Source organism: Nelusetta ayraudi, unplaced genomic scaffold, assembly GCF_046127955.1.
Source record: "Nelusetta ayraudi isolate G7.1 ecotype Tasmania unplaced genomic scaffold, CSIRO-AGI_Nayr_v1 ptg000070l, whole genome shotgun sequence".
In the NCBI taxonomy this organism is placed as follows: Eukaryota; Metazoa; Chordata; class Actinopteri; order Tetraodontiformes; family Monacanthidae; genus Nelusetta; species Nelusetta ayraudi.
The window spans coordinates 743,936-765,757 of NW_027466120.1; the positions used below are offsets into that span (position 1 = coordinate 743,936).

At 43.4% G+C, this 21,822-nt stretch overlaps 1 protein-coding gene across 2 annotated transcripts; it reads left to right on the forward strand.

Moving 5' to 3' along the window:
- The first annotated feature begins 1,214 nt into the window (after positions 1-1,214).
- Positions 1,215-21,487, forward strand: gpr153 (G protein-coupled receptor 153). 2 transcript variants are annotated; one of them, XM_076042070.1, is made up of 7 exons: positions 1,215-1,473; positions 8,937-9,597; positions 12,686-13,115; positions 15,076-15,265; positions 17,304-17,333; positions 19,588-19,607; positions 19,884-21,487. In XM_076042070.1, the coding sequence occupies exons 2-7, from the start codon at positions 9,224-9,226 to the stop codon at positions 20,766-20,768; spliced, it is 1,929 nt and encodes a 642-aa protein (XP_075898185.1). In that variant the 5' UTR covers positions 1,215-1,473; positions 8,937-9,223; the 3' UTR covers positions 20,769-21,487. The 2 variants fall into 2 exon arrangements, with proteins under 2 accessions (XP_075898185.1, XP_075898183.1); XM_076042068.1 differs by lacking the exons at positions 17,304-17,333; positions 19,588-19,607 and adding an exon at positions 17,841-18,025.
- The last annotated feature ends 335 nt before the right edge of the window (positions 21,488-21,822 follow it).

Consider the following 21,822-nt stretch of genomic DNA (forward strand, 5'->3'; position numbering starts at 1 on the left):
TGTTTTGTTTTGAAGGAAAGGACAATAATCCACAAACTAAGACAATAGTTGATTTAAAAATGCTAATGTAAATGTCTGTGTTAAAAAAAAAAAAATTAAAACAATTGCATGCTGGAGCCATATATATATATTAGAGGACATTCTGGGAAACACCCCTGAGCATCCTTTGTTTCAAGGACAATTTAGCCTCTGAACACATCTCACTATCCATTCAGCTCTTGAAGAATCGGGACGACCTACATGTAAACATGAATTCTCAGATCAGTGCTGTGAGAGAGCGGAGATGGGGTGAGATGGGATTGAATTGAGTGAGCTTATTACTGGCAAAACAACAACAACAACAACAACATAAATAAATAAAATATAAAAAAAACCCACAAGGTGCCATGGTCTTCAAGTGTCTCTGCGTTCGTGAAGGGCCTTCTAGTTTTCTCACTGGGTACAATGTATGCCCCGGGGGAAGAAAGCCGCTCTTACAGAATTATCCAAGGAAGGAGTATTATGTAACCAGTCGTATAATGTCAATGAGAAACTGGGGTCCTTTTTAAAAGAACGTAAATAGCATGCATTGAAAAAAAATAAAATAAGATGGCGTACAATACAGAGAGCTAAGTAAAAATAGAATAGGTATTGCACATATAGCAATTGACTAATTCACATTGCATTTAAAATGTGTTCCTTTACAGTCGGAGGTTGCAGGAATGAAACTTCCTGTTGTGCTAATTGCCCCCCCCCCCCACTCTTCTTTCCTCTCTATTTAAGCCGAATGTGAATAAAACAACGCGGGAGCGACTCTCGTCCCCGTCAAAATGCCGACCTCTTTTCCATGAATTATTTCTCATTGCGGTTCACTCCCACGGCCACTGGAGCGTCTGACCCGCCGGGAGCGAGCCCGTGGTGTCGGGAGCGCGCGGCGAGCATGCCTCATCCGTTGCCCGCTCCGCCAGCAGCGTCGGAGGGAGGACGGCGGCGACGACGGCGGCGGCGGCGACGAAGACGACGACGACGAAGAAGAAGAATTTCGCCGTTCACGTGAACACCAAATTTCGCGGTCATTTCGCCCCACGCGCTGCCCCACGCGCTGCTCCGCTCTCTTGTGCTCGAGGAAGACTTTTTGCTCCCCTCCTCTTTCACTCTTCGACGACATTTTGTTTTATGTTGTCTACCACCCCCACTCAACCCACCCCACCCCCCCACACACACACACACCCCACCCCCCCAACACACACACACGCACACGCGCACACACACACGCCAATTAGTGTGAAAGGGGGCAATAAGACGGGGAGGAGTACAGATGCGGCGGCTTCGTTTTTCCGCGGTCCGCTCGTGTGACTCGACGCTCCCGGCTGTCCGGCTTTTTGGGGAACGTAAACGGCCACTTGTGATGAAGTGTTTCCGCGGTTGAGCGGGGAGCGTTGACATCTCACCTCAGCTGGAACAAGGCGGCGTTAAGGAGCGCTGCCGCCGAAGGTAAGAGCGAGACTCGGGCGGCCGCTTGCAAACCATGTCACAAGGTGGCGATTAGCTCGCTTTGATGGGAGGTAGGTAAGGAAGGAGAAGGAGAAGGAGAAGGAGAAGGAGCTCCGAACAGGTGGCGCCCTCCGAGCGCATGCAGTCCAGCTGAAGAGAGACCGAGGCGGGCTAAGGACAAAATGTTGGATTTCAGAACCAAACACTTGTGTACACGCATCGCGTCACAGGGGACAATTCAAAGATAAGCCTCTGAGTTGGCAGCACACCTCTGGATTCTGTCGTTCACTTCTGCAAGGTTTGGCATCGGATCTCAAATTATACAAAAATTGAAAAATAAATAAATAAATTTTAGTTTACAAAGTATCTCCTTGAAACAGAAAAGTGACATACATTGGCTATATGGTTGCGGCACACTGATTAATATTACATTTCCTGCAGTCGTATCCCCATTCAACAGAGGAGGGGCATTCTGACATATGACCTCAATATTGTATGGCACCTTTTACAGCGTCACTTTCATCCTTTTATCGTCACTTTCCCTTTATTATGCATCAGCTCATCGTCGTTTTCGTAGCTCTCTTAACAGATGCGGCCATATGGTGAACGAGAGATGCAACCTATAAACTGATTCATTTGTATTTACCTTCCAAACACAACCAAATGCAGGCGACAGTGGGAGCGAAGATCTCGCAGGGCACAAGCAAAGTGATGAATACAAGTGTATTACTTGGGCGCGCTTTTGTTTTAATGCTGTTATTGCACGTGCCAGACATTTATTACGATATCTTGTAAACTCAGCAAGCACATTTGATTTATCAGCCTGCCAGTTAAAATGCTAACACAAAAAAACCCCCTGATCACCCGTTATTATTTTAAATGCTGTTTCTGAGCTGTCACTCAGACCTGCAGTTTTCACAAACTGTTTGGCCCTTCTCTGCTAAAATGGTAAGAATTGCCCCCTGTAGTGTTGGAAATACCACTTTTATAATGAGTAAATATTCTGACTGGCTCAGCAAAAAGAAAACAATCTTTCTAAATATCTCTTCATCGCTGGTTCGTAAATGTCTTCTCTTAAAATTCTGTCACACAATTAAAACATCATAGAAATCGCACACACACACACACACACACACACACACACACACACACACACACACACACACTGCTTGCATTTCATTGTTAAATAACCTTTATCGCAAGTGAGTGTTGGGTGCATCATCTTCAAATGTATCTGGTATACGATGAATTCTGCCTGGTGAGAGTTTGGAATGAAAGTGTTTCGCACAGCTTTGCTTAAAGATGACGCTAAAGGCCGTGGTGCTTGCAGCACTGCTGGACGAAATAAGCGGTAACTTACTGTTACAGTTTGAAAAATCACGCTGGGAAATAAACATTGCGGTGGATTCTATACAACCACAGGGTCAGGATGTGTCCACGCTGGCTCACGAGCAGCGCTGCGGCCTGGATGTAACAGTTGCTGCTACACCACAAAGCCTCCCAACATATCTCGGCGTTTTCACGGGGCATGTGTGACATTTTGTTTGTCACACATTTGCCTCTGTCATTTTGTGACCACATTAGCCCGTCTTCACACTCGTCTATTTTCTACTCACACTGAACACGCAGATCACTGGGGCCCATCATCACATGGTAATGAGCCATCAGTGAGGAGAGTATTAGTGGAGATTATAGTAATTTGGGGATGTTTCACTGACTGTTGCAGTCGGTTTGAATAATTGATATTTGAAAAGAAACATTATCACGTGTACATGATTTACCCCAACAGTCCGTCAGGTTTCCGAGACAAACTCTAAACCCTCTGCCATATGGTGCCCAGTGATGTAGTCGACGGCCATAGCTGGAGGTGGCTCGACAAACACAGGAAGAGAGCCTCCAGGGCTACGATTGTCATGGAAAATTCAACCACTTACTTATGTTGCCTGGCTAACAAAAAAAGTACACAGTATGGGCCTGAGGGATACCTAACAGCATGTTGGGTTGTAGCTCGTGACCTTTTAATAACATTTGCTTCAAGAATGAATTTGTGGCACCAATTTCTGTGCACATTCTGTCATCTTAAGTATATTCTGTGAGAAAAACAATCATGTGCATAGCGGCATTGATGGGACCTGAAGTAGATATGATGTTCTGGTTTTGTGGGCCCCGCGTTGCGTTAGAAAATAAGGTCCAAGCCGAGTTGTAGTTATGTTTAAATGCAGCACAGGCCTTTTGCAATGATAAAGACCATCCTGTCCTATTTAGCTGCTGTATAGGTATGAGAGGATTACCACTGGAAGCATATACCTGGTGAGGATGTCTTGATTAAACACCAGAGCAGGCGCTATTTTACTGCTGTGAAAGCCAATTAGCACCGCAGTGTTTGATTTTCAATTTGTGGTTTCAGCTCCTGCCGTGGCAAAAGCATGTCAGAGAACAATAATCCCATTATTATTTAGTAATTATTTAATCAGCTATGTAATCTGATCCTTCTTGATATATTAAGTTGCACTGCTCGCGTGTGATTCATTCAGGCATGGCAGTCTTGAGACAAATGTGTCTGGAAGAGGCTCTGACACCATTTGCTAATCACCTAGATTCATCAATGATTGATGGATGCTTTCATTGACTTGTTTCAAACCGTTGTAGTATTGTGAGCTCAATAAGACGCCACTAAATCAGTTCTAAAATACTGAATTACAAAATGACCATGGCTGTATTAACTTGCTTTATTCTGAATGGAAAATGTATGAAGTGCTCAATGGAAGATGCGTTCCAAAAAGAAATCCAAACAGATTTCATTACTTAAGGCGAACATGATACATTTTAGTATTTAGAGTTTACTAAATATTGAATTGTTTTGACGTGCAATTTCTCTTTTTTCTTTGCCTGTAAACGGAAACATTTTTGTTAACAAAACAAGTAGGGAGACCAATTATATTACGCATAAACCATTTTGTGGTCCCAGGGTGATAATGTGCGTGGCATATGATTTATTGTTTCCACCAGCAAAGACGTTTGTGGCACATTGATCTGAGAGATCTCCTTTCATTGGATTGTTTGTCCATTGATGTAGAGAGGAAGCTGCTGCTTCCAGAAAAAAAAAAAAGAGTCTTATCTTACCTACCGTGACTGGAAGGTCCAATGGCAAGGTCACAATAGCTGGTTATTTTTTGATGACTGCTGCTGATATTCTCTCGCTGCAGTTCAAAGACTTCAGTGGAGCGTAGCTGACACAGGAGCTCGAATCCCTGTTTCTTTACTTGGAAAACATGCTGCCAACTCACTGGCTACCCTGCTGTGCATTAGCAAAAATGCTGCGATTGAGTGAAAGAGGCATTAGCACACAATATGCTGTTGTTCCAGGCTATGAAAATGAGCACACGTGTTAATTTTGCGCTCTGGCACGATACACTATGAAACTGACAATTTGCAATAATAGAAAATAAACAGTATTACTATCAAGTTATCCACAAAGGAAAACGAATGAGCGAAAATACACTTTTTGATTTGACACTGTGTGATTAATATAATTCACACCAATTATTTAAAATATTGGTTGCTTGACATGTGAGGTACGTAGCCTGTTCTATACTTTGCCCATGTGTTACGGCTAGTGAAGCTCCATGTGCACATGAATACAGTATGGCAACACCAATTTCGTGGCGCAAGGTTGCATATATGACCAATCCCGAAATAATGGCCAACATGAACCATGTCAGAAAGAAATGAGAAAGAATTGAGTTGCTCTGTTAGCTAAATATTTGCCCAGCTTCACACTTTCCACATTTTTAATAAAATCACTCAGCCAGTATATTTGAAGAGACTGATGCTCAATGTGAGTGAGAGTGTGCAGTTGTTTGCAAGAGGCGTTAAATCAGACGATCATCAGGATAGCTGAGTAAGATGGTGCTATTAGGACTTCGTCTGGGACCATTTTTTTTGGTTTTGTTTTAACTGCAGAGTTGGCATTTCTGGAGGGGTCAGAGATAAAATCCTCATGGGTATTTAAGCAGCTCAAGGTTAATCACTCACCCCGTCACAGGAATCTCTTCTGCAGGATACGGGTCTTCACCTGGTCATAGTAGCCATTTGTCAAGCAAGCAAGGAGCAACCTCTTGGACTCGATAACTAGATAATGAGTGCTCGCTCTCAAAGAGGAAGATGGATTGTGTTTTTGCCCCCAAGAGATGTTACAGTCCTCCTTTTGGCAAAGGATGCTTTGTCTGATGCAAACTGTAAAACCTGGAAGAGGCTGTAGAAAAATGTCCAATAAAATCCATCATTATTATTAGTAGTAGTATTAGAAGTAGTCGTAGTGAAAACAGCTCATGTTAGGCCAGGCTCCTCAGGGCAGCACTGAAAACGGTGTTCTTAATTCCAGTTCCACAGACGGCCGAAGATAATGGAAGATAACTGAAAGGAAAAGCCACCATACATACACTACCATACCAATAAAAGCCGACTTCATTTTTGAAATAATTTTGCGTTGCTGTCATTAACTCACGAACCCATGGCCTGCCTGCCAACAGCTGAAGCTCATTCAGAAATCACCATTTGCACTGTGTGCGTGCAGGTGTCGGATGCAGACGGGATGTGAGGAAAACAAAACTGCCTCATTTGTATTTTTGCGCGCTCATGCAGTCTCGATTTAAAAACAGGTCATCGGTCCCCATTCCTGTCGTATATTATTATTCTTCCAGCGAAAAAGCACGTTTCCAGTCGAGTGTCGTAGCTGCACACGCGTGTCGCTGAGTGTAAACGTGCTGCCTATTGCTCAGGCAAATCTAAAGAGACCGGGATCGGGATTCTTTTAATTGGCGTCGTTTTGATTCGGCACGTCGGTTTCATGTGAAGAAGTCGCTCAGCTGCATACAATATGGACTGATTTTTTTTTGTTGTTGTTGTTGTTGTTGTTGTCGTCACACATGCGTCGTTTGACCTCTTGCGTGATTTGCGATTTGTGATTGCTTGACGACATCAGAGGACGGATGAGCGGCGAGTGGTTTGATAAAGGCCAGTCAGACAAAGCCAAGCCGTGGAATTTGTTATTAAATGCTCTCTCTCTCTTATCTCTCCCTTTCCTTTCTCACTCGCTCTGCCTGTCCGTCTGTCTTTCTCCCCCTTTTTCGGCGTTGTATTTATTTCAAGTGTTTTCTGGGGCTGTGTCACAAGGCTTCATCAGTTGACCCTCATGCCAAATCTACTGCTGTGCCTCATCATGAGGCTGAGGATCTCACCTCCCGTAATTCAATTTAATTACTCGGAGACACGCTCGGCGGCCGTGGAATTGCGGCGGTCGACAAGCTGAGACGGCTTCAGCCCGACTCGCGATGTTGCCGGCTGTGGAATTGTAACTGCTGCAGCTGAGCCTCGGCAGGTTTCAGCTCTCCAATATAACTGTCTTTGCCTTGAGCAAGCAGAAAGAGTCAAGGATGGACTCTGCTCCATTCTGGTGAACGCGCTGACGGGCCAAAGACACATTATCATTATGAATATTATTATTACAGTATGCGATAACGCTTGTAAAGTAAATGTGGATCCTTATTGTTTACTGCATTTAATTAATGTTAATATGTAACTTTGAAGATCAGACGGCAGCCTGTGAGAGTTCATGTTCCTTGTACTTTTTTTTTCATTTTTTTTTCCATTCTGTCACAATGGAAGAAGAAAATAAATGACTACCAGTGCACAGGGTTTTTCACTTCCTTAGCAGCTTCCAAAGTTCAATATTCCTGATTTCTTTTTTATTTTTATTTTAAAGTGCAGAGCACCATCCTCCTGCTGCTGACTTGGCTATAAAAGCAAAGCACCTGACAGAGGTTAAGCCGAGTGAAATGGTATTTTAAACTGAGTGGCTGTAAGCTCAGGAGTGTCCTTTCAATATTGATAAAGGTGGTGACGGTTTTACTCTCTACAAGCAGCACACTGGCCGATGTCACTGCAGTGAGTTAGCCTTGGAAATACTGAAATACTAGGACTGTGTGTTACTGCTGTTCAGATGTCACTCAGATGTTTGTCATAGATTTAGACCTTGGATTAAGCAGATCATTTTGTCTTTATGTTTTTTACCAAAATCTGCTGGGACAACTCTTTTCCCCTCCCCACGTTCCTCAAATCACCTTTCAAGGTTTTTTTTTTTTTTTTCCAAAAGGGGATCCCTTTTATAGACACTGCACCATGGTGCTCTTTACCAGGTGGAGACTTCAAAATAAAGCCAACAGATTTGTTTTGCCGCTTAATGTGCAATTTCCACTATATCCATCCACTAACGTGCTGGGCAAGTGTTAATTTAGCCTAAAATGTCATGCCTGGCGACTAGAATAACAGCAGCGTGTGAATGAGTTCTTACAATATGAATAGTAAAGGAAAGTGAAAATGAAGAGGAAGAATCAAAAATGATAAATTACAAAATAACAACTAGCAATTGGCCTCCACACAGAATTTATTTCATGGCGTTTTACACCTTTATTGCAGCGTCGTAAGATCCAAGTATTTTGCTGCAGTCACACTTTCATTTATCAAGAGCATAAATAAACAAGCGAGCACAGCCAAATAGTGCTGCCCAGTCATTTTGCTTCAGTAATAAATTCATTTATTTAATAAAAGAAGCTACTTACTACAGTTTACTACGTATTTACCTCTGTACAGAGCGCAGTTTTCTCTGTCTGTGTGTGTCACTGTGTCACCGTGTGTGACTCTATATTGATACTGATTACTTGCGCCATTACTGTGCTAGCCGTGCTATGTTTTCGGGAGAGAGAGATCCACGTTCCAGTGATTAAGTAGCCAAAATTGCATTTCAACACCTTTGCGTGAGCTTTTGTTCTTTTGTCGTACAGTTGTGTAGCCGACGACAGGCACTTCACTATCGCTGTGGCTACCATACAGCACATCCAAATTAGCACGTAGCTTTCTCGACCAGTTGTGCTTACATGCTTCCTGTTGGTGCTTCTTTAAGCTTTAACCCAGCTTTAAAGTGTGTGATATTTGTAGATTTTGAGGAGAAACGGTGACATCAAGTGGTTACATTTGAGATTGCAGCGCTCTTTCGTTCACCCTCCCTCTCTCGAGCTAGCCAGTGAACTACGGTGGCCCCTGCACAAAAACCTGGATACCTCGTCCACCTCCTTCTTCATTGGTTTATTTGAGGATGCAAGCGTTCACCCTAAATACGAAACGCGCTGTCAGGCAGCTGGATCGACCCTTATTTCTCTATGTATATTTTTACATATAAATAAGAATCGTTCTAAGTGTAGGAAAACCAAATTATTTTTTTATTGTTCTGCGAGTATACACGTTTATTAATGTATTCATGGGCACCTTGTCAAGTATGACCAATATAAAAATCATAAATCAGGCCAAATATTAAACATTGAACCTTTTAAGTCAACTCAAAAAGGCAAAATCCAATGAAATGAATCAGAGTAACTTTATTTTTCTTTTCTCCTTCTGCCTCGCAGGTTCTTAAGGACGCCGGCTCGTCTCTTCTGTCCTTAAGCCTCACCAAAGTCCCACTGGGTCACACCTCCGCCATGCACTTTCCCCGCAGTACACGTCCCATGGAGAGTGCACGCCCACTCCGATAGGATGCCGCCCCCCCCCAGTGCCCTGAAACCCCTCCTGCCCGCCGCTGCCACCTCCTCCTCCTCCTCCTCCTCCTCCTCCTACTCCTCCACCTCCACCTCCTCGCCGCCCTCGTGTGCTCCCGCTCTCTCAAACAGGCTCCGCCCCGCCACCCCGCCCCAACATGGTGGATGAAGTCATCACCATGAAGGATGACATCATCAACGCCAACACGCTGCCGTGGCTGGTCTGCTCGGGCGTGTCCATCCTGGCCAACACGTGGAGCATCCTCAGCGTCAGCGCCAAGCAGAAGAAGTGGAAGCCGCTGGAGTTCCTCATCTGCACGCTGGCCGGCACGCACATCCTCAACATGGCCATCCCCGTCACCATGTACTGCGTCATCACGCTGCGGCGCCAGCACTCCAACTACGATTGGAACGAGGGCCTCTGCAAAGTGTTTGTCTCCACCTTCTACACGCTCACGCTGGTCACCTGCTTCTCGGTCACCTCGCTCTCGTACCACCGCATGTGGATGGTGCGCTGGCCTGTCAACTACAGGTGAGGCCGCGGCGCCGAGTCGTGTCCGATGATGTTTGAATGCATGTTGGCAGATTGTGGAGAGAAGAAGTGTGTGGCCATGGCCAATCAGCAACTCGGTGGAATATTATAGTCACACTGTTACCCATCGATACTGTGTGTGTGTGTGCGTGTGTGTGCGTGTGTGTGTGTGTGTGTGTGTGTGTGTGTATGTGTGTGTGTGAGAAATTAATTTACTAGAAGTAAAATATGACCCTTGTTCCCTCATAATGCCACGCTGAATCTCTTTTACAACCTCCTAATAGGTTTCTCTGTGTGTGTACACAAGCTGAGGCCAGAGTACTACCATTAGATAATAGAGCATCACGTACACATGTCCAGCATATGGTGCATTTATGCCTTGTGCAGGATTTATGGTGCAAATCGTCGGTCACAATCTACTGTTGCAACCAAAGTCAAGTCCTCCAGGTGTCCAGACGACGCAGCAGTTGAATCTGACTCTAAAGAGTGATGATGCCATTTTAATTTACTTTTTTTCTTTTTTTCTTTTTCCACCAAAACACCCACGGTAGGCTCCTGGCCTGGGGCCACATTCATTAGAGCACACTCAAAATGAGCAAAATACAAAACACGCAACACGGCTGCATGTGTTCACATGCTCACAGGAGAGACTGTGCGTAAGCCGCAGCAGAGCGAGTGGGAGATATTCAGCCAGCTTCAAACACTGCAGTCGATAAGAAATGTCGCTGGAATTCACCGCTGGAGGAGAGCTCGCTGGTTCGCGTTGTCGCAGATGTCACGAGCGTTCATGCAAACACACTCCGGGCCATCAGGCTGAAATGGATATCATGACCAAAACAACTGCTTTTTTTTTTAAGGATAACTAGTATAACGACAGTGTTTGTAGAGCATCTTTTGTTTATTTGCTGTGCTTATTAGCGTATACCTGTACTCAATATACCAACCTCTCTTACAGTACATGTCCCAATCCGAGAGCCGTCACACTGTTCAGACTCTTGGAGATCGGTCTGTCAGAGAGTCCCTGTGCGCCGGGTTGTCTAACGTGCCAACATGTGCCGGTTGCAGTTATTTGGGCTAATGCGCCGTCGAAACTCCACGCTCAGCAACACCAGCCAACTGGAGCGTCCAGCTTCATGTGACTCCTCTCAACAAGTGATATTGCCATGTAACGCTGAATAATGAAGAGCAGACTTGCCTCATGTTGACAGTCAGCAGCTTACTGCAGCAACACTGCATGTTTGCCCTGTTATTCTCCCAGACGTCTGCTGCTCACACAGCGTCAGATGTTCTGAGCAGCGTTGCTGCTTCTGTCTGTGAGGTTGTGGATGGGTGGGAGCTGCTTATGTATAGACTGGTGCTGTTATATATGTATTGTATATTTTGTATATTAAGACACACACCACACACATATAGAAATACATGTCTGTGTGTGTGAGTGTGTGTATATATATATATATATATGTTATATTCATTCATGTGTGTGTGTATATGTATATGTGCATATATTATATGTGTGTGTGTGTGTGTGTGTGTGTGTTTTGCAACAAAACAAATGAGTTGTGCTCATTTCAAAAGTTTCTTCCTCTCTAATTATTCTTTACACTCGACCTCCTGTTACAGCTACTGAGGTGTGCAGAACACACTTTTTCTGAGTACGTCTGGTAGTCGCAGACTCTCCAACTCTCTTGCCATTTTTCTCCTTGCCTACTACAAAAGGATGACAGAAATTCTACTCACTGGGAAGCACAGCCAGCAGTTGGATGTGTTCATTTTTTACAGATAAGCGGACATCGAAATAACATTTGCATACTTCCTTACCGATCTTTGACATTATCATCGCGTGGCTGGGAGATATCAGGCTCCGCACCAATGCTCGCCTGTTCTCTCGTTCATCATTTCTAACGCCGACTTTGCCCTCCTCTCCCATCTGCAAGTCACTTTTAACAGCGACGTGGCGGAGTGAAAGCTGGGGCGAGGCACCATGTAATTGCCGTTCATCTTTCATTTGAGTCACTCGGCGATCGTCCTGCTGAGGTGCCGCGACTGCCTTGTTTCTGACATTAATACACACCGAAGGCCTAAATTATGAATTCCAACCTTGTACTTCGGCAGCTGTTCCCATCACCCTGCGCCCGTTATCTCTTGGGACCTTTTTCTCGTGCAGAGCTGTATTTGTCGTAATAGATTCAAGCAGCTGGTGACGTAACCTCCCCATGATTTGTACCCCAGGCAATTTCAAGAAAGACTAGCATAATTACACACAGTGGCAACGAGACCCACTTCCACAAAGCCATATTGCAAAGGGAGAGGCGACTTCCGCGCAGCACTTCTTCCTTACTTGTTATTCACGCTCGGACTGCTGCAGGGGTTAATATGAGGGCAATGTCAAATAAGGCTAACACCCAGATAAATGGGAAGGTGCAGTTAAAGACTGTTCAAAAGCCATTTGTTAAACCATATCATCCTATTTAGCAAGCTAAAATGGATTCATTTCTACGCATAGCTTGTCGCTGATCCCTTGTGTCAATTGCTTGCGTGCATATGTTTTGCACAAAGTCACCAGCGACCGTTTCCTGAGATGAAGGTGGGCTTCGGAGATCCTTGCAAAGTGCCGCAGGGCCAGAGGAGAGAAACGCATCCAGCAAATTGCTCAACTGTAACAATTACTTGAGGGCGAGAAGAAATAGAAACGCCTTCACCCTGAAATAGACCTAGATGACAAATAGACCAGGGAATGTAAAAAGCAATCTTTCACCATCAGCAAAGCATTGATTTTCCCGCCTTCGGCCCCGCTTCATGTCTGTGACTGTGTACGACTGTGCAACTCAAGATGCAGATTTTGTCACTTTGTTGTCAAATTTACAGGATTTCTCCAGTGACCGTCGCAGTGAGACAAATTTATTTACTGTCAGTGTACTCGTAAAAAAAAAAATACACACGTTTCTAAGGTAACCATGCCAAATGGCTTTTTCCACTCAACTCTCTGTGTTGAACCCCATCGAGCACCAAGATGCTACACTTGAAAGCGTGACAGCAGGTTGAACTTGCTGCTGTCACTTGCTGAAAATTCCTGTGGTCTCCTCTCCAGGTTGAGTAACACAAAGAAGCAGGCAGTGCACACGGTGATGGGCATCTGGATGGTCTCCTTCATCCTGTCCACACTGCCAGCTGTGGGCTGGCACGACACCATCGACCGCTTCTACACCTCCGACTGCCGCTTCATCGTGACCGAGATCGGCCTGGGTTTCGGCGTTTGCTTCCTCCTGCTGATCGGCGGCAGCGTGGCCATGGGCGTCATCTGCATCGGCATCGCTCTGTTCCAGACCTTCTCCATCCAGGCTGGCCACAAAGCCGATAAGAACAAGTTTAACGTGCCCACCATCGTGGTGGAGGATGCCCAGGGGAAGCGCCGGTCGTCCATCGATGGATCGGAGCCTCTGAAGACTTCACTGCAGATCACCTACCTGATCAGTGGTATCGTCTTCATTTACGACTTTCTGACCGGCTTCCCCATTTTGGTGAGTTGGAGTTTCCGTACAAGATTGCATGTGCTGAGGGTGAAGCTGTGGATCTAGTGTCAAGTCATATGTTCACTGTCACAAGATCAGCCTCTGTCCCTGTACATGGGAATGGAGCTTATCCAGTGTGGTTCCATAAATGACCGTTCATCTTTCTGTTCATCTGACCTTTTGAATTCCCCTAATGTAATAGCACCAAATGCAAGTTTACGGGTATAACCGCAACGAGGACGTGTGTGGTTAACAGAGGCTTCAATCCACCAGGGGCCCAGATCTGAATCTGAGAATGCTTGACCCCAAATTGAAATTCAGTCAATAAATGCAAACAAAGCGGCAACAGAAGGAACGGTGCCGGAAGCAGCAGGAAGTGGATATGGATATGGCAGATATGGGAGGATCACTCTGGGAACTTGAGCTGCTTGCTGTAAATATATAGTGATGAGAGCAAACGTGAAATATGTGGGATATTCTGGGACTATTTCAATTGAAGAGAACATGATAAATAAGTCATGAAAGAAAGCAGAGACAAGATTTTAAACTTGAGTGAATATAAGTGGTATAAAAAGGTAAATGGTTTCTTGCCCTTTTTTTAGTGTTTATTGGTGGTGTGCCAACCTCCTGAGTGTTTCTTACTACCATCCACTGTATTGGATTGTGTTCATCTCAGTGAACACAGGGATAGAACTTGCTGTTGGTGTGAAAATAGCCTTCACATCACCAGCATTGCTTTGTTTTTGTTTTTTTACTATTTTCCTTCTACCCCCTTTGGAAACAGATCTTTGCAAGTGCAGCAAGTGAAGGGCTGAGCTGTTTTACTGTGCTGTCATTTGATTTGCAAATTCCGCCCTCGGGTGCTCATTCATTTTTAAACGAGTCAATTCCTTTGCTTTCGATTCAGCCTCAAGAGGCTCAAAAACGCTCAACGCATCTAATTTGTGATTTGTCCAAAACAGACATCCTGTCGTCTTGAAAACAAGTCACGTAGGGAACAACCACTTAAAGGACAATTGTTTCTATGGCTAATTGTAAAGCCTGTCAACATTTGCTCTCCTAAATTTGAAGTGTTTTTTTTTTTTTTTTTTAATTGCTGATGTTTTCTAAAGGAGTTCTCAGTGTTTTGTTTCATCGATCGTCATGCGCAGGTTAGAATTGCATTATGTATAATGCGTTGTTTTCAAACACTTCTGTTTAATGCTCAGAAGGAGACAGAAATTACTCACTACAGTTCTGAGGAACAAACAAAAACAATGAACGTGTTGCATTGCCACTGAGGCAGATCTGAGTTGGGACCAAAAGAGAATGTGAATACAGGTTATGAGACTGAATGAAAACCATTATTAAATATGCTCTTGCAAGAGAACAATTATGCAATTCTGATGAGCTCACAGGTCTTCAGGCACCACAGCTGCTGTTTGTTGTTCAAAGAGTCGGGACACTGGGAAAGGCTTTTCATGAATGAGTGATTAGTAGCATGAGATGAGCAAGAATGGGAGGAAGGCCACAGTGTTTCTGGTCTGGTCTGATGTTTGCTTTGGTGTGTGTGTGTGTGTGTGTGTGTGCGCGAGAAATTCCGGATTAAGAGTGAAACATCACTCTTGTTCCTTCATAAGACTGCACTGTATCTCTTCAGCAACACCCTATTAGGTTTCTGTATGCGTGTACACAAGCCGAGGCCAATGTACTACTAATGACAGATCATATTTCCAGTGCAGCGGCAGTAACAACACAACGTCTCCCAGGCTTTACTACTGGACGTAATGAGCTATTTAAATGCATGGAAAGCAAAGCTGTAACAGAAACAAAACAAATGTGCGGCTTTATATAAACCGGAACGGAGAAGCTGAACTTCTAAGGAAATATTAACTTTGCCAAACGGTCCGCCAACACCGTTCACCCGGTCGGAGGTAAAGCTTAGCAGCCAACTGTTGATTTGTCCTAAGCTTTTTCTCATCCCGTCCAGGTGGTGAGCTTTGCCAGCCTCAAGTTTGATCGCTCCTACAACTGGATGGTTTTGTGTGTGCTGTGGTGCTCCATCGCTCAGTCCATTCTGCTGCCAATGTTCCTCTGGGCGTGTGACCGCTATCGGGCCGATATCCGCATGGTGTGGGAGAAGTGCGTCGCCATCATGTCCAATGACGATGTGGACGAGGGTAAGCCACAGCCGGTCCTCTTTCCCCTCCTCTGCCTTTGGATGGTAGTGACTCACGGTGTGGGGGAGATTTTAGCGTGAAGGGGAAAATGAGTAGAAAGCAGTTACCAAAGTGGAAGTTGAAAAGATAACTGTTTATATTTCAACTCCTCGTGACAGCTCTTGACTGTCTTTTGCCACTCAATTGTGAATAATGAATATTTATCACTATATATATATATATATAAATATATATAGACATATACACACACACACAAACACACAAACACACACACACACACACACACACACACAATGTCTTGGGATAGATGCATTTTGAGACTGCCATCTACTATGTTCAAACTCAAGTCTATCCGTCCCCTTCCGCTTTGAACAGACTTGATTCGAGGGTTTGTCAGTTCACATCAAAGATTTTTTTAGAGACTTGTAGACTTGTAGAGCTTGTAGGAGTTAATTCAATGCAAGGAAAATCAAGATTAGTTTACATTTCAGTGATGTCACACATCACATGCAGCAGACACTTTCTTGTGTTTCTGTCTTTAGTCAGGTGGTCGCTGAAGAAAAGCTAGAATTTCCAAAAATCACAGGCTTCTCCTCAGCCTCCTCCACCTGAATTTCCACTGAGATGAGACAGGGAGGAGAGATAATGCGCTCGTGCGGCAGATGCAAATTGATCCTTGACTGTGTAGCACCGATGATTACTGCAGCTTCACATCATTACACACTGATTCCTTTGCATGATGTTCTAAATATTACACTGTGCAATTATCCTCTGTGGCAGGTTTTTTTTTTTTTTTGTCAGATCACTCGAGCTCCCAGTTAAACAAGACACTAAAATAAACAAACCATCTGTGTTCTCCATTTTGACGACAGCTTGTCTTTGATCTCAACTGGCTGATTAAGGAAATGGTTCTCACATAATCAAATTGTTCATTCACTTTAGTGTTACACTGAAGTTTATCACTCTATTGAATCATTCAATTAACTTTGACATTTAGTTAAATATGCTTTGTTTAGTTTTGACTCTGTGTCTTTTGAACAAAATGACGTGATTTCTTTGTAGACTGTTTTGCATGGTAAATGTTACTGACATTATACTTAAGTTTAAGGTGTATTTTGACTTGTCCAAAGTTATCATGTGACCTATAACGTGGCCTTTGTGTCAGGAGGTTCCACCAAGTGTCTGTGTTAAATGCTAAGCTCCAAGAATATCTCTGAATATCTCTGTGTTTTCTAATGTAGCGTGTGCTCCTCTAAACACTTCACAGTGTCATGCTTACTGATTGCTGAACAAAGGACTTACCTGTCTTGCAGCACTTTCTTTTATTTCAGTGCATTTAAACTGGGCAGTCTTTCTTTAGAAGTCTTTGGACTCAGACAACAACAAAATAAAATGTCTTTGATTTGTTAGAATGAGTTAAATTTAAAAATTAAAATGTAAAGCACTTTTCATGTCATTATGATGGTCATATTTTCCTCGAGTCACAAAGGGACGTAAGCTTTGTAGGTTATTTTTTAATAACTCTCTTTTTAAAAAAAAAACAAAAACATTTCATTCTTTCTTTTGTTTATTTGTTTGTTTGTTTGTTTGTTTAAACTCCATTTTCTTTGTGTGAGATGGGCTCACATACTAGTCAAATAGTAATCTGCGGTACATTTCAAGGCTGAATGAAATCCAAGGGGGATAAAAAAAAATGAAGCATTTCATCATGGATCCACTGACATGCCATCAACATTTGGTCTCAGAATTAGGTCACATGATAATCATAGGAGTCTTGCTGAGCTGGGTTCACAGCCAGAACTCCTCAGTTCATTTGAGCTGGCGACAGTATGAGCCTGTCTGTTTTTTCTTTCTATTGGCACTGTTCAATCTCCACCCAATTCGAACCCTTTCTCTTCTGTATCTAACCCCCCTCGCCCCCAAACCTTGTGACTCCTCCCCTCCCTGATAACAGCTCATTGTCCAGCAGGAGCCATAAGACAGGGCAGTCCATATTCTGTGTGATATTAACACTTCCAGTTCTCTGCTTTTTTTCCAGAGGGCTTGCCATGTATAAGTCAACACAGGTGTATGTATAAGGATTGTTTACTGTTTCTGAACAGCTACTTACTTGCATGCCGAGCTGCCTGTGCAAATACATGTAGCTACTTTCATCTTTCATCTCTTTTTTTTTTGCCAATATTGTCCTCCAGATGAGCATTTTTCACCCAGCTGCAATCAGTCTTTGATAAACATGATGCAGTAAAGACGTAACACAAAGACACACTAGATGGTTATGCAAACACAAAGACTAGAATGAAAACACTTCCATTTTTTTCTGTACAGAAATATAATTATAGATTTTGAACCTGGAACCAATCTGCGGCCAGTTACTGCCATAACTTTGATTTGTATTAACTATTTTTAAAAAGTATTTTTCAACCAAGCCTTGTATTTTTAGCCCACGCGTGAGAAACGGCAACAAATCAGAGAACAATTGAACTTGTCTCTTAACTATTCTTCTGTCTGTCTGTCTGTTTGTGTATGAGATAATTGCTCTCTAATCCTGACGCTCGTGCCTTTCTGCACTTTGCAGAAAACAGCCAAGATGGAGGAATTCATGCTGACTTAATATATGACAGACCATATGACTATAGCTCGGCGCCTGAAATCGTGACGATAGACCGTAATGCCAAGTATGAGTTCTCAACCTTAGAAAGGGGGGTTCTGCAAGGGTATCCATTGAGGGAACAACAGGAAGATAAAATGCAGTATTTGCAGGTATATTTTCTTTGATTTTATGCATTTATTTTACTTACTCAACTTCAGTATTTTTTTTCAATTGACACTACATATATTGCACATGTGCATGGTGAACTAGCCTTGTGGGCTTATACAATACTTTATTTAAATTTAGTTCGATATTTTGTGAAGCTATCCCTTCCAATTAGGCCCTTATTTTGTAATCTTTATTAATGGTTGAATTGAATACATTTAAATATATACTCTGGTTGACGAATGTTTGGTAAATATGACCATCTGCAGTCTCATAACATGTTAATTGTGCTTCATTTGTCCCCTAGTGTGTTCTAGCCATGCAACTGACATTATACTTTATTTATAAGGGGGTAAGAGTGTAGCTATGACGTACATTCTGCATTTCAGAGAAACTGCGGGGTATTAATAAAACATTAGATATATCTGCTCATGTTCTGTCCAAAAGCATTGTCTTCATTTACCCAGCACTCATTCAACAGATGCATAGCAGTGAAACGCTCTTTTTCAACCTGCATCAGTTCCAAAAACCTGTTCTAACCTGCAGCCTTCTAGGGCAGACGAACAAAACCCCTTTTTGGTGGGAGTTTTATGGCTGACTACTTGACAAATTGGAATCTATAATCAGACACTGGCTTAATACTAACTGCATTTCATGGCAAATAAGATATGAAGATAAAAAAAAAAATAAGAAGTTGGCCTAGAAGACTGTGGTGAGGATGTTTAGTCTGAAAGTCAAATGATGCAACTCACATTATATTAATTTTGAGAAAACATTATAATGCTGTGTCATCTTTGTCCAAAACAACTAGACAATTGCTTGAGTTCCCCCCCCCAAAAAAACTACATGCAACCCAAGCTTTATAGAATCATATGAAATGATTGGTTATTTACTAACTCTCATTTCCAAGTTTAAAATTGGACACTTCTGAAATGGAAGTTTCAAAAAGATCTATTGCCCAACCAACTTGGCTTTTAATGCAACCTTAATACAGAGATGTATACAGTAGCTATCACTTCATGAGACCAAACCATCACTCCACCCATTGTCTTGTGCTCAATACACTTTAATAAAAGTGCAGATACATTTGTTGTTAAGCAGTTTGTTTCCCCGTAAATGTGTGAATGTGAAAAAATTAGTATAGAGACTTGTTAATTTATTATCTTTTCGACGATGAATCAAAACAAAACGCTTGAGGTTATTTGCAAGCAGTGTGCCTGTTTGAGATAGTCAATGGTACTTGTCAAATGGTCTGATTGCAGAATAAAGCCCCTTTGGTGGCTTTATTGGTTCTGTTGTTTGTCTCTCTCTCTCTCTCTGTCTCTCTCTGTCTCTCTCTCCCCCTCTCTCTCTCTCTTCCTCCATCCTAGTAAGTCTGTCCTGCATTTAAAGCCATCCTAATGCTTGTGCTGCCCTCTGCCGTCCCATTTAACCCTCCTCTCGACGCTACTGTATCATCTGCTGTCTCATTTCTCTGCATTTACCGAAACCCACCACAGGGGGGCAGACTGACATTAATCTTGTGGCTCTTGACGTCACCCTGACAAACCCTCTCTCTTTTGCATAGTTGTCAGAACAGAATGGAATGTGAGTATAACATGTAGTTTTAAAAACAAACTAGCAAACAAAAAAAGTAACAAGTATTACCCGTTTTCTGGATGCAAAAATTTGGAAAAACTAGTTAAAAAGAACATTTACAAATTCAGCCTAATAATTAAGGTTAAAAAAAAAAAAAAGGAGTGCTGCAGCATGTTACTAAATTGATATTCAGTGAGTACTAATTGTGCATTGCACAATAGTGTTGGTGAATAAATCCCACAAAGGTTGATAGACTGAACCACTTGGTCTCTGTGTTGCGCTCAGGTGCCCCCTACAAGAAGATACTCCCACGACGAAACAGACATGTGGACCAGCGACCGGATCCCCTCATATCTGCACCGATGGGGTTCTACCGAGGACATGATAGTGAGTGCCCACTACAGCTCCACCTTGCCGCGCCACGAGAGGCGCAGGAGCAGCCTGGTCTCCTACCACGAGGAGAGCCACCATCACCATCACCCGCACCGCAAGCGGCGGCGCTCTGAGGACAGCATGCACTCCCTCAAGCACCTGCCGCGCGTGGTCTGCGGCAGGGAGTACTACGAAGACGAGCTGCGGTGCTTCAGCCGAGACGAGGTGATCAACTTCATAGACGAGACGCCGCTGCCGAGCCCGAGGAGGAGCCCGCGGCGCTCGTCCACCATATCCCTCATCCCCAACGTGTACGACCAGCACGCGGTGGCTCTCCCGCACTTCCCGCTCACAGACTTCGAGTGCGAGCCGCAGGCACTCAGGCGGCTGTCGGAGCAGAGGAGGAGCGGCAGCAGTCGGGGCTCTTTGCCCGAGGCCTCCCCCAAACAAGACAGAGGTGGAAAGAGGAGCCCCGGGGCGTGCGGGTCGGGCAAGGGCAGCCGAGAACGGCTGTCGGATGGGAGAGGTCAGTGTGAGGGGAGCTTTCCGGGGTGCAGCAAGAAGACTCAGCGGCACTCCAGGCCCAGGACAGGTAGCGGGAACGGGGCCGGTGCTGTTGCTGGTGCCGGTGCCGGTGCCGGTGCTGGAGCTGGAGCTGGAGCGGACTGGCCGCAAAAGAAGCGCCTGAGCAAGGCCGAGAATAAAGGAAGCACAAACAGTTTCATAAGCACAGCCTCGGTATCGTCCTCAGGATATGTGACCCTCCCCGATTCTGCCGCTGGCTCTACGACCCAGTAGCTTCTCATCAAATTGACTCGAATACTGGACTTCTTATGACAACTGGAACTACGAGAGTAGTTGTGATTATAAGAAAGCTACAGCTGAAAAAAAATATTGATAATCTTTTTGGTGTTTTATTTTTTACCTGTAGCTTTAACGCGAAATGGGCTCGGAGGTTTTGAAGATCACTGTTGAGTGGACCTAATTTGTCTGTTTGGCTATTGTTCTGCTTTTTCATTATGACATATTCGCTGAGCAAACTTCGTCAGAAGTGGCACAACAAAAAAAAAAAAAGTTTTTAAATAATGTGAACATTCCCACACTTTGTTTTTGCTTTTTCGATGTTTCTTATGAAATGCTCAAAGCATCGGAGGGGTTGTTGTTTGGATGGCATTTTCTTCCTCTTGTTTTGCACTTAAGATTATGAACTTTCACTGTAAATTGTTTTATCTGTGACAGCTTTGTGTTTTATTGTATTATCACTTTTGCTTTTAAAGCAAAGTTTCCTCATAAACTGACCAGTTAACCTTTAGATTAACTAAAGGGCCATATGCTTATTTTATTGACGTACAAACGATGTACAATCTTTCAGTTCACTTGAAAAAAATTGTGTTATTCCTCAGTAAATGATGAAGTTTCACAGTTGTGAGGTTCTGATGTGTGGCAGCAAAGCCATTCATTCTTTATGAAAATGTGAATAAGTTTTTCATGCCATAGAGACCCATGTACATAAGAAAGATTATGGTTGTATGGCTTTTGTGTTTTTACCCTTTTGAGATCTTTTAACATTCCCTCCTGATAGTTCATACTGACAAATCGAGCACAAAATACTTCTATGACTAGTATCTTTTTTTTTTTTTTTTTACTACAACAATTCAATGCACCTAAGCTGGAATGCCCGAAAGATGTTCAATCTAAAAAAAAAATAATACACTTTTGAGGCTGACAAGCTGAAGCACAATTAAATTAGATAGTAACAGTTATAGCATTGTGTAGTAAAACAAAGAGCCAAATGTCTCATGTTGGCACAAGTGAGGCAATCTGGTACAAAAAAGTGAAAATTCTCCAATGT